This window comes from Sus scrofa, chromosome 6 (assembly GCF_054392235.1).
Source record: "Sus scrofa isolate SSC_HxYL_T2T_F1_AM1 chromosome 6, Sscrofa_HxYL_maternal_Yorkshire_Landrace_v2.0, whole genome shotgun sequence".
Lineage (NCBI taxonomy): Eukaryota > Metazoa > Chordata > Mammalia > Artiodactyla > Suidae > Sus > Sus scrofa.
This window is the reverse complement of record NC_139388.1, coordinates 88,117,800-88,131,039: the sequence shown is the minus strand read 5'-3', so window position 1 is coordinate 88,131,039 and position 13,240 is coordinate 88,117,800. Positions and strand designations below refer to the sequence as shown.

General features: G+C 42.4%; 1 protein-coding gene across 11 annotated transcripts in view; it reads right to left on the bottom strand.

Annotated features, from left to right (window-relative positions):
- Nucleotides 1-13,240, bottom strand: part of CEP85 (centrosomal protein 85) — a 35,373-nt gene that overhangs the window by 9,619 nt on the left and 12,514 nt on the right. For 5 of the 11 annotated variants that reach the window (XR_014807335.1, XM_084963425.1, XM_084963426.1 and 2 more), the window contains 4 exons: nucleotides 8,974-9,662; nucleotides 8,037-8,170; nucleotides 7,432-7,549; nucleotides 5,755-5,940 (listed from right to left, as the gene is read on the bottom strand). Coding sequence is in view for 7 of the 11 variants with exons in the window: in XM_084963425.1 (XP_084819551.1) it covers nucleotides 5,755-5,940; nucleotides 7,432-7,549; nucleotides 8,037-8,170; nucleotides 8,974-9,662 (1,127 nt within the window). In the remaining 4 variants the exon portion in view is untranslated. Of the gene's footprint in view, nucleotides 1-2,079; nucleotides 5,941-7,431; nucleotides 7,550-8,036; nucleotides 8,171-8,973; nucleotides 9,663-9,961; nucleotides 10,175-10,554; nucleotides 10,660-13,240 lie in introns of those variants that run through there. The other 6 variants (XM_084963429.1, XM_084963428.1, XM_084963430.1 and 3 more) reach the window with 6 other exon arrangements.

Below are 13,240 nucleotides of genomic sequence, written 5' to 3'. Positions count from 1 at the left end.
TTATTCATTTTGGGCCACAGCCCACCATAAAAGGACTTATGCTAATGAGGATGACTCAGAATGGAGACTGGTCACCTAAAAGACCAATGAAGTTGAGCCCAATTACCTGTGAGGAGACAAGGACGGGAGACTGAATTCAATCATACCTACATAATGAAACCCCAAATAAAACCCTGGACACTGGAACTCAGTAGAGCTTCCCGGTTGGTGAACACATAGATGTGCTAGGAGGTGACAGGCCCTGATTCTAAGGGGAAAAAATTATGGAAGCCCGGCTTTCAAGACCTTCCCAGACTTTGTTCTATTTGTCTCTTTGTTTCACTTGTCCTGATTTATATCTTTAAAATAAAACTGTAATCCTAAGTATAGGATTTCCTGTATTTCCTTGAGTTCTGAGTTGTTCTGGTGAATTAATGAACCTGAAGGGGTCATGGGAACCCCTGGATTTGTAGCCAGTGGGTCAGAAATATAGGCAGTCTATCTAGGGAGCTCAAAATTTGTAGCTGGCATCTGAGGTAATAAACATAGTCCTTGTGGGGACCACACCTTTAAACCTGTGGAGTTTGATGCTAACTCTGAATAGTCTGTATCAGAACTGAATTGCAGGAGTTCCCATCGTGGCGCAGTGGTTAACGAATCCGACTAGGAACCATGAGGTTGCCGGTTCCATCCCTGGCCTTGCTCAGTGGGTTAAGGATCTGGTGTTGCCATGAGCTGTGGTGTAGGTCGTAGACGCAGCTCGGATCCAGCGTTGCTATGGCTCTGGCGTAGGCCCGTGGCTACAGCTCTGATTTGACCCCTAGCCTGGGAACCTCCATATGCCGCAGGAACGGCCTTAGAAAAGACAAAAACAAACAAACAAACAAACAAAAAACTGAATTGCAATAGTATATGTAACTTCCTTGTAGACATATAGCTAGTCTGTTCTGTTGTGGTAAGATGGGTATTGCATTCTTCCCTGAAAAGCATATATAATATAAAGCTAAGCAATCATCTGGAAGGGCTAATGAAACTGAACTCCTTGAGGAGGGGCTGTGTCCATTTTGCTTATAATCATACCCCCAACACATAGCACAGTGCTTAGAACTAAGTAGGCAAATCAAGATTTGGTGAATGGAAACTTTTTCTTCACTATTACGGCTTTTTCTCTGGCTTATGAAAAAGGAAGCTGGAGGAAGTAAAAGAAAGCAGGGAAAATGTAAGGCTCTAGGATATGAGTCGAGAGAAAGAGAGGGAGAGCGAGGGAGAGAGAGAAGCAAGGGGTTAAAAATAAGTATAAGTAAAAATCTATGTATAGAACTGTGAGACTCTAAACCTAATCTCCTTATCAGTACTGAGAACCCAAAGGCCAAAAACATTCCTGTCCCCAGTCTCCCCACCAGGCAGCAGCCTGAAGACTTTTTCTAGAGAGAGTAAAATAAGACATTCAGAAACCGACACTTGAGGGTTCCCAGGTAAAGAGGGCCGCTGAAGTCTGATTATCCTACAGGGAAACCTACCAGGCAACCACCATGAACCCAGAGCTTTTGTGCAGCTTTAAAATACTACACTCTTGGAGTCCCTGTTGTGGCTCAGTAGTAACAAACTCGATTATCCTGAGGATGTGGGGTTGATCCCTGGCCTCGCTGAAGTGGCTTAAGTATCCGGTGTGGCCATGAGCTGTGGTGTAGGTTGCAGATGTGGCTGAGATCCTACATGGCTGTGGTATAGGCCTGCAGCTATAGCTCCAATTCCGTCCCTAGCCTGGGAACTTCCATGTGCTGCATGTGTGGCCTTAAAAAACTAAATAAATAAATAACAAATACTACACTTTTTTTTTTTTTTTGGTGGAGGGGGCATGCCTACAGCATGTGGACTTCCTGGGCTAGAGATCACACTCATGCCACAGCAGCGTCAACTACTGCAGTAACAGTGCTGGATCCTTAATTCACTGTGCCACAAGGTAACTCCTAAAATACTACATTCTTAAATAGGAGCACTCATTTGTTCAAGGATCACCAAGCCTCTAATATGAAAGATACTAAAACAAAATAAAAAAATTCAAAGCAAACAAAAAACAACACTATAAGCAGACACAGATATCCCCAAACGTATAATCAACATAATCAGAGAGATGTTACATCCATGAAACAAAACTAGCAAAAAACACAATAAAAGAATACTATTCAGAAATATAGAGACATACATCAGGAGAAAGAAAAGAGTTGAGAAGAGACAACCCTGTGAAGTAGGACTGGGCATAAAACCACTTATTTTTGACATTTGATAAAAAGATTTGATAAGTTTTGATATTGTTGATATTTGATAACATGTTAGTTGTTTAACTTAGATACATGCATTATTTCGAGAAGAAGTTTCCTTTTTAACAAGGCTTTAAGTCTGTGCTATACCAATGGCACCAACATCACCTGTGAGTTTACTAGAAATGCAGGATCTGGAAGTTCCCTTGTGGTACAGTGCGTTAAGGATCTGGCATTGCTGCAACCATGGTGCAGGCTGAAACTGCAGCAACAAGTTTGATCCCTGGCCTGGGAACTTCCACACACCACAGGAAGAAAGGGAGGGAGAGAGGAAAGAAGGAGGAAATGAGGGACGGAGGGAGGAAGGAAGAAAGATATGCAGGATCTCAGGCCCCCTCCCCTCTGAGAACTACTCAAACCAGATCTGCATATTTACCAAGATCTTTTTTTTTTTTGGCCACACCCGTGGCATGCAGAAGTTCCTGGGACAGGGATCAAACCCATTCTATAGCAGTGACCCAAGCCACAGCAGTCATAATGCTGAATCTTCAACCACTAGGCCAGCAGGGAACTACTCCTCTGAATGATTCTTAAGCATACTGAAGTTTAAGAAGCACTGCTTTAAGAAGTGGTGTTAAGAAAGTTGGACAACTGGAGTTCCCGTCGTGGCTCAGTGGTTAACGAATCCAACTAGGAACCATGAGGTTTCGGGTTCCATCCCTGGCCTTGCTCAGTGGGCTGAGGATCCGGCGTTGCCATGAGCTGTGGTGTAGGTTGCAGACGCTGCTCGGATCCAGCGTTGCTGTGGCGCTGGCGTAGGCAGGTGGCTACAGCTCTGATTCGACCCCTAGCCTGGGAACCTCCATATGCCTCGGGAGTGGCCCTAGAAAAGGCAAAAAGACAAAAAAAAAAAGTTGGACAGCTGCATGCAAATCAATGAAGTTAGAACACACCCTCATACCATACATAAAAATAAACTCAAAATGGCTTAAAGACGCAAATATAAGACATTACACCATAAAACTCATAGAAGAGAACAAAGGCAAAAACATTTTCTGACATAAATCTTACCAACATTTTCTTAGGTCTCCCAAGGCAACAGAAATAAAAGCAAAAATAATGGTTTTTTTAATGGGACCTAATCAAACTTATAGGAGCTCCTGTAGTGGCTCAGCAGGTTAATGATCTGGCATTGCTGCAAGCTGAGGCATAGGTCAGATGTGGCTTGTATCCAGTGTTGCTGTGGCTGAGGCACAGGCACAGGCACCAGCTGCAGCTCTGATTTGACCCCTAGCCCAGGAACTTTCATATGTCACAGGTGCGGCCATAAAAAGAAAAAAAAAAACTTCTAAGCTTTTGCACAGCAAAGGAACAAACAAAATGAAAAGACAATCTACTGGGAGAAAGTATTTGCAAATGATGCAACCAACAAGGGCTTAATTTCCAAAATATACAAACAGCTCATATAACTCAGTAACAAAAAAATTAATAACCCAATTGAAAAATAGGCAGATGACCTAAACAGACATTTCTCCAAAACAGATATACAGATGGCCAATAAAGCACATGAGAAGATGCTTATCACTAATTATTAGATAAATGAAAATAAAAACTACTATAAAGTACCATCATATTTAATTCTTTAATGATGGCTATCATTAAGGAGTCTACAGGAAGAGTTCCTGCTGTGGTGCAGCAGGTTAAGGACCTGGCATTGTCTCTGCAGCAGCTTGGGACGCTGCTGAGGTGCAGATTTGATCCTGGGCCTGGCAGAGTGCGTTAAGGATCTGGCATGGCTGCAGCTGTAGGAACTTTTCACATGCTGTGAATGCAGCCAAAAAAAAAAAAGCCTACAAATAATAAATGCCGGAGCACGTGTGGAGAAAAGAGAACATTCCTATTGGTGGGAATGTAAATAGCATGGTGGAAAACAGTGTGGAGGTTCCTCAAAACTGAAAATAGAGTTGCCATATGATCAATCCCACTCCTGGGCATATATCCGGATAAAACTACAATTAAAAAAGGAGCATGCACCCCATGTTCATAGCAGCACTACTTACAACGGCCAAGGCATGGAAACAACCTAAATGTCCATCCACAGAGGAATGAATAAAGATGATGTAGTACGTATATACAATAAAATATCACTCAGCCATAAAAAAGAATGGAATAATGCCACTTGTGGCAACATGGATGGACCTAGAGATTATCATATTAAGTAAATCAGAAAGAAAGATAATCCTCAACCACCAGACCAACAGGAAACTACTCCTCTAAATGATTCTTAAGCTTATTAAAGTTTAAGAAACACTGCTTTAAGTGGTGTTAAGAAAGCTGGACAGCACATGTAAATCAATGAAGTCAGAACATGTGGAATCTAAAATATGACACAAATGAGCATAGCTATGAAATAGAAATAGACTCACAGATACAAAGAACAGACTTGTGTTTGTCAAAGGGGATGGGGACAGAGGAGGGAAGAACTAGGAGTTTGGGGTTAGCAGAGGCAAACTATTATATATGGGATGGATAAACCACAAGGTCCTACTGTATATAGCACAAGGAACTATATTCAATATCTTATGATAAACCACAATGGAAAAGAACATGAAAAGAATATACATATGTATAACTGAATCACTATGCTAAAACTATACTTCAATAAAATTTAAGAGAACAAAAAAGAAGCAGTATGACTTTAGTTGTCTTTGATGCAAGTGGTCCAGAACTAAACATTATTATTAAACTTGTCCCCCAGGAATATTTGCATTAGAGCAACCTGTGAACAGAACCAAAAGATTTAGTTCCATTTTTTTCAAGGGTCGCACTTGTGGCACATGGAAATTCCCAGGTTAAGGGTCTAATTGGAGCTACAGCTGCTGGCCTACGCCACAGTCACAGCAATGCAGGATCTAAGCCATGTCTGCAACCTACACCACAGCTCACGGCAACGATGGATCCTTAACCCACTAAGCAAGGCCAGGGATCGAACTTGCATCCTCATGGATATTAGTTGGATTCGTTTCCGATGCAACACAACAGGAACTCCCAGATTTAGTTCTTTCTATGATAACCAATCTCACCCTGAGGCAATTCTAAGAGCACTGCTCAAAATGTAAAAACTTCCCCAAATAGTTGCAAATATGGGATTCTTCTCTACGTTTTAGGTAGAGTGAGGAGAAACCAGGCTGAATGATGTACCATAGGTACATCTTGCAACAGTACCATCTGGTATGACTTGCCCAGGCTGCTTTTCTACCCAGGCCAGCCAGTGGTCAATCACAACCTGAGACAGTGAGAGATTATACAGCTTTCTCTTTCTTTCCCTGTTTTGTGGGTGTAAAGAAGAAAGGAGGGGTTCCATTTCTAACAGACCAGTCCTGCGTAAGAAGTCGATGTAGGATGTTTTATCCAATTGGGTCCTCTAAGTTACAACAGGCGCCAGAAACAATTTAGTGTTGGGCAGAAGACTGACTGCCTACTCCTCTGTGAACCAGAAAGCTCCTTAGCTCACCCTTTCTTCTTGTTTCTTCCCCTCCTCTGAATGCTTCTGCAATGCCACTTTGAGTGACTCTCTGATGAGCTGGACTTCAACCTCTGAAGCAGAGAGTTTCTTTTCAAGTTCGATCTTTTCTTTGCTCAAGGCTTCTGTCTTCTGTGCAAACTGTGCACGTAAGAAAGTGTTCTCTCGCTGCAACTCCTGCAGAAAGATTCTCAATATATAACTGTTTCTTACCCTCATATCCCCAGTACTTTACTTATACCTATTTGTGGTCAAATATCATCTTTCTCTAAGAATTTCTTCAAGTAGCACTTCTCAAAGTGTGGTCCTAGCTTTAGCACCACCTGGGAATTTGTTAGACATGCAAGTTTTATTTTGTTTTGTTTTCTGGCTGCACCCACAGCATATGAAAATTCCTGGGTGAGGGAATGTACCTCTGCCAAGGCAGCAACCCAAGAGGCTGCAGTGACAATATCAGATCCTTAACCCAGTGCTCCACAAGAGAACTTCCTAGAAATGCAAATTCTTTTGTTTTTTTTGTTTTTTTTTTTTTTGCTTTTTAGGGCTGCACCTGCAGCATATGGAGGTTCCCAGGCTAGGAGTCCAATTGGAGCTACACCTGCCGGCATACGCCACAGCCACAGCAACAATCAGATCCAAGCTGCGTCTGCGACCTACACCACAGCTCATAGCAACACCAGATCCTTAACCCACTGAGCAAGGCCAGGGATTGAATCCGCAACCTCATGGTTCCTAGCCATTTCTGCTGCGCTACATCGGAAACTCCTAGAAATGCAAATTCTTGAGCTCAACTCCCAGGCCCAGTGAATCAGGGGGAAACTCTGGGAATGGGTCTCAATAATCTGTGTTTTAACAAGCCTTCCCGGTAATTCTGATACACACTCAAATTTCAGAACCACTGGCTTAAAGCAATACTTGAGGAGTTGTAGTATAACAAAGGAACAAAGAACAATATATCAGAAGACCTGGGCTCAAAGTCTGGTTCTCCTCTATTCATTCTCTATATGACTTTAGCCAAATTCTTCCTCCTTCCTGGGCCTCGATTTTTTTCATCAGTAAATTAGAGGACTGAACTAGATTTTATCTAACAGCTCTTCTTACTCTTAATATTCTGATTCTACAGGGTGGAACACTATCTTAACAAGCCCACTAAGTAGCAAAGCCAGTATAGTACCATAATCTGTCTAATACCCATCACTCGAAAGCTCAAACTGCAGAAGAAGCTTGGTCAACTTCTTTTAGAGATATTAACCTAAGTGGGAACATGGTTTCCTTCAGTTGCTCCTAGACAAAGACGACTAAAAATGGGAATGGCTCTAAATCCCACATTACCTCTGCTTCTCCCTCCATCTGGCCGGGGCTGGTAGATTAAGACTTCTCAGAGCATCACTCGACTCTGGGATCTTACTATATACCTTGTTGTTCTTTCCTTTTCTCCCAAATATGTCCTGATACCAAGGCACCTGCTTGATTCTACCCTCAAGCCTTTTCTGCCCCTCCAAGTACACAACAGGGGATGCTTTATAATTAGTATGTTTACCCTTTAAGGGCAGGGGCACCTTACATCACCTGATCCATTTTCTATCTCCTGGATACCTAACAGTGCCAAGCACAGGGAAGATAATGAGTTATGACAAGGAGAATATCATCCTGGCTGGCAAGGCTTACCTGTAGCCTCAGCAAGCAGACATCCCCAAAGGGGGGAGGACGACCCAAAAGAGCACTGTGAACTTGTAGTTCGCTCTCTCGCACTTTCTGCTCCAGCTGAGAGATATGTTTCCTCTGCCTGCAAGAGCCAGAAAAGAATGAGGCCCAGGGTTCTGACACAAACCCATTTGCAATAGGAGTCCCTACTTTCCTTAGATAGGCACAATCCATACTTTATAAGCAAAGACCTTGGATTCTGGGCAGTACTGTTTCACTGAAGGAAGAACAAACCAGAAAAGTGACTGAGGGGAAATGAAAGAGGATCAGCTGCAAACACAACATTATAAATCAACTATACTTCAATTAAAAAATAAAATAAAATTTAAAAAGATCAGCTGCAAAGAACCAGCTGCTTCCTTTAGGCACTGCCCACAGCCCCTGCAGAGATATGTAAACTGGCTTCTCATATTAGTCATATACATGACTAGGCTGCTTATCAACCTAGCTTTACCAAAAGGCAGGGCAAGGCAAGGGCCTAAAGAGGAGGATGTGCTGCCCTTGGGAGACCTCCTGAGAGGGGGCTGGGAGAACAAAGGCTGGCCCTATGACCCCCCTTACCCCCTTACTTGTCAATAAGGAGCTCCTTTTCCTTTAGAAGGTGTTCATTACTGTTCAAGATGCTGATCCACTGTGCTGGATCTAACGTGGGCAATGAAGGAGCAAAAGCAGCAGGATGGTGGCAGATGGCTCCATTCTGAAGCTGAAAGATAAGCAGGCCCAGAGGGATTTGATCTTAACCTATAGGTACTTGAAAACACCTGAGCAGTACCCGGCTGGGTCTGCAGTCAAGGCTTACTTTGGCTTAGTCTGAGAAGGCCCAGTGTTTATGAAATAATTTTAGCTCTGATGCATGACTGGAAAGAACCTGCCAGGGAGACTTTCTGCCAACTGGACACTCCCTGTTGAGAAGGGCTCTAGTTTCTAAGAAAAGGTCAGTTATCTTTCATTATCTGGCAACAGAAGCAAACCAGAAGCTAAGATGTCCTCACCAACCAGTAAAGGAGAATGTGTCCTACTTCTTTCTTCTCATTCTTAAGCAGCACAAGGATTTTTTGTTTTTTCTTCTAAACACAAAAGTGACAAAGTGGAAAGAACATGGGATTCAAAGATAGTCTTTGAACCCTAGAGCTCTGCCACTTACCAGCTCTGTGAACCTGGACAGATTACTTATTCTAAGAACCTGGTAAATTTCTACATTTACCTCATCAGAGTTCTATAAGGATTAAATATGATTCTGTATGTTAAAGTAGTCATCATCTAGTGACTGGTACATAAGCATCTATACACACAATCAGTATTGGTAACCCTCTACTTTGGAGAACATATCTAGTGTTTAATTAGACCACCAACAGATTTGATGACATTCACAAGACTTAATTTCCTATCTACAAACGTCTTCCCTCATTCTTACAAATTTTTTTTTAGAGTCAAAATAGGACAAAACCTATACAGTTCTAAGGTCAGCACAGAAACTGCAAAACCTAAGGAAAGAAGGGCCTCTACCTGCATCTGCTCCATTTGTAAACGGATCAATTCCAGCTGCTGCCGACAAGTGCTGAGTTCACAAGATCGCTCACGGGGATGCCAAGGATCAGGATTCGGCTGCCACACCTGAGAAGGTAGAGGCTTGGAGAGCCCAGGAGCAGGTTGAAGCCCCAAAGGGAGAACCCCACTGCTGCTAGGGTGTGGTCCATTCCGCTCACATACTGCCCCACTACCTGGTGCCTTCTTGGCCTCAGGCAACACTTTGTATAACTCCTTGTTTGTATCAGTTCTTGGGTTGTGGAAGTAGACTCGGTAGTGGGGATCTGAATAAAGTGTTTCCATCATCGCCGACTGATTGAGGGTAGACTCCATATTGGGAATATCAAACTTCCTCACCTCCTCTTCTCTTTCATGGCCCACTGCTGGAAACCAGGACTGCTCAACTCCATTTTCTCCAGCAGCCCCACAAAGATACATGAAATCTCTAGATAGGCCTGGAGAACGTTTCATTGCACCAAGGTCTCCATTTCTTGTCATCCCCACACTTTCAGCCAACCCTGACAAAGGAAGTTTGGGAGAGGGTCCAGCAGGAGAATTTGGCGTGGCAGGAGAGGTCCCCAAAGTAGACGGCATCACATGAGCTGTTGGAATGGTTACGTGGCTTTTGATGGGCTGGAAAGAAGGGCTGCTACTTGAACTGCAAAAATCTGTGGAGAGAATAGTCTTCCATGAGTCAAAATTGAAGCAGCAAGCTTTCTTGAGTTTGGCTGCTACACCAGACATTCTTTGCTTGTCCTGAGACCAGGCAGAGAGGGCACTGTCATCACGAGTATCAAAGAAAAACACAGCAGTCTAACTGTGAGACGTGTTCACACGGCAAACCAACAAAAGGCAACACTGGTTTCACTTTTAATTTATACTCTGTCCCTTGTATTTGCATAAAAAATCCTGCTGTCAACAAAGCTGAAAACTGAACTTAAAAAAAAACAAACAAAAAACCACTTACTTAAGGGAAATGGATTGGGTCCTATTCTTCTAAGAGCTGGGCAACTCTAAGCTACAATCCAATTGAATAAAAATGTCTTTTCCAAGCGCTGCCAGAATCCTCTGTGATCTCCAAAAGCTCCCCAGCAAAGGTGAGCGTGAATCTAAATTATCCGAATAAGGCGACTGGACAGTGCTGCTTTGTATCCAGGGCAGGGAGCATAGCATCTGAATCAGGATTCTGTTCTCTCCCACACACACTAGACCTGACTGCCAGGATATGTGAAGTTATTCTTAGTAACTCTCAGGTTTCATTCTAACACAGTGAGCACTCCCAAGCGGTAAACACTGAAATCCTCTATTTTATAGTTTGCCTTTTCTTTACCCCCTTGTTTGTATACAACTATGATTTTTCACTTGTCCTTCAGACTGGATTTCTTTCCTTTATCTCCTGCCTAGTCTCAGGAGACAATTCTCTGATTAGCCCTGCTGCAGATTCACATTTCTACATACTTCCAACTTTGAAGTGCTACTCTGAAGAAGACTACAAGGTCACAGAACTAACGTGGGGCAGTGGGCTGCAAGCAAACAAGACAGGAATATGAAGAAACATACCTGTTGCCTCCAACAGGCAGAAAACTGAGTAACGGGAACAAGGAATATAAATGTCTTCCTTTTTCAACTATTTCCAGTAAGTAGTCTTTTCCAAACTAAGTGCACCTACCATGGAGAAGAGCAGACCTCCAATCTGTTTCTTTTCATTTTCCATCAACCAACACAGAACACACTCAGCTAGTAAGGACAGACACTAACTTCTCCCAGAATTATATGCATATAGATCAGTTATCATCTTCTCACATGGGTTTGTAATAAGATCAAGACAAAGACCATGGTATATAACAAAAACATGGCAGAAAAGACACTTTGGATCCTTAAAAATAAATAAATAAATAAAACTTCTAGTTAAGTCCCCTCATGGCTCAGTTAGCTAAGCATGTGGCATTGTCACTGGAGAGGCTTGGGTTGCCGCTGTGGCACAGGTTAGAACCCTGGCCCGGGAACTTCCACATGCCACAGGTGCAAACAAAAACAAAGAAATAAAAGCCGGATCCCATGTTGCTATGGCTGTGGTGTAGGCCAGCGGCTGCAGCTCCGATTCGACCCCTAGCTTGGGAACCTCCATCTGGGAGTGGCCCCAGAAAAGGCAAAAAACCAAAAAAACAAAAATTTTTTAAAAAGGCCTATTATTTACTCAAAATGGAAAAGATCCCATGATTGCAGATGTAGATAAAATCTTAACAAGTCATAACTCCATTGACAGTAACATTTGATTACGCAAGTGATGGAAAGAACACTACAGGAGTTCCCGTCGTGGCTCAGTGGTTAACGAATCCGACTAGGAACCATGGGGTTGCGGGTTCGATCCCTGGCCTTGCTCAGTGGGTTAAGGTTTCGGCATTGCTGTGAGATGTGGTGTAGGTTGCAGACGCAGCTCGGATCCCACGTTGTGGCTCTGGTGTAGACCGGCGGCTACAGCTCCGATTCGACCCCTAGCCTGGGAACCTCCATATGCCGCGAGAGCGGCCCAAGAAAATGGCAAAAAGACAAAAACAAAACAAACAAACAAAAAAACCCAAAAAAACACTACAGATGGGTGACCTGAATCTCAAAACTAGCTGTGTGACATTAGGCAAGTTACTTAACCCCCTAGGGATTTGTGTTACCCACAAAAAACTGGATTAAGTGATTTTTAAAGTCCTGTTTACCTTAAAATTTATGATTCAATTCTACTCAATATTTACTGAACATTGTGTCCATGTGCACACAGCTATCAAACTAATAAAATTAAATGCCAGGGGAGTTCCCATCGTGGTGCAGTGGTTAACGAATCCGACTAGGAACCATGAGGTTGTGGGTTCGGTCCCTGGCCTTGCTCAGTGGGTTAAAGATCCGGCGTTGCTGTGAGCTGTGGTGTAGGTTGCAGACGCGGCTCAGATCCCGCGTTGCTGTGGCTCTGGCGTAGGCCGGTGGCTACAGCTCTGATTCGACCCCTAGCCTAGGAACCTCCATATGCCTTGAGAGCGGCCCAAGAAATGGCAAAAAGACAAAAAAAAAAAAAAAAAAAAAGCCAGATGTCCAGGAATCAGTATTAGTAGTAGATATATTTTTCTTTTCATTTTTATTTTTTCCAAACATTTCTAATTTTTAAAAGCTTTACCAAGATATAATTCACCCACTTGAAATAATTCAATGGTTTTTATCATGTTCATAGAACAGTGTAAATCACCACGATCAATTTTACAACATTTTCATCACCCTCAAAAAAAGCTTTTTTATTCTTCAGCAGTCATGCTCCATTTGCTCTAATTTCCCTAGCCTTAGGCAACCACTAAATCTACTTTCTGTCTCTATAGAGGCTGGCCTATCCTGGGCATGTCATATAAATGGAATCATACAATACATGGTCTTTTGTGTCTGGCTTTTTTTACTTAGCATAAATTTTTTTTTTTTTTTTTTTTTGTCTTTTGTCTTTTTAGGGCCGCACCCATGGCATATGGAGGGGTCCAACAGTAACTGCAGCCATCAGCCTACACCACAGCCACAGCAATGCCAGATCTGAGCTACATCTGCAACCTATACCACAGCTCGCGGCAACACCGTATCCTTACCCCACTGAGCAAGGCGAGGAATTGAAACTGCATTCTCATGGATACTAGTCAGGTTTGCTACCACTGAGCCACAATAGGAACTCCCTAATGTTCATTTCCTTTTTTATTGATAAGTTATATTCTATTTTATGGATACACCATACTTTACTAATCTACTTGTCAATTGATAGACACTGGGTTGTTTTCATTTTTAGGCTATTATGAGTAACACTGCTATGAACATTTGTATCCAAGTTTTTGTGTGAATATATGTTTTCATCATTTCTCTTGGGTATATATACCCAGGAGTAAATCTGTTGAGTGAAAAGGCAACTATGCCTTTAAAGAAGCGCCTTTTCAAAGCAGCTCTGACATTTTACATTCCCACCAGCAATATAAAGCTTCCAGTTTCTCTACAGTCTCACCAACATGTTATCCTTTTGATTACAGCCACCCTAGTGAGTGTGCCATCTGATAAAGTACAAAGGTAAGCAGTTTTGTGACTTTAATCAACTCACTTAATCACTTTGAATTCAGCCTTCTCATATGTAGAATGGAAATAAAATATTTCATAGCGTTCTTAAAGGTATTAAATGAAAAAGTTGAAAAAATTTAGCACAGTATCCATCATAAAGTATTTGATAAATAGTAAT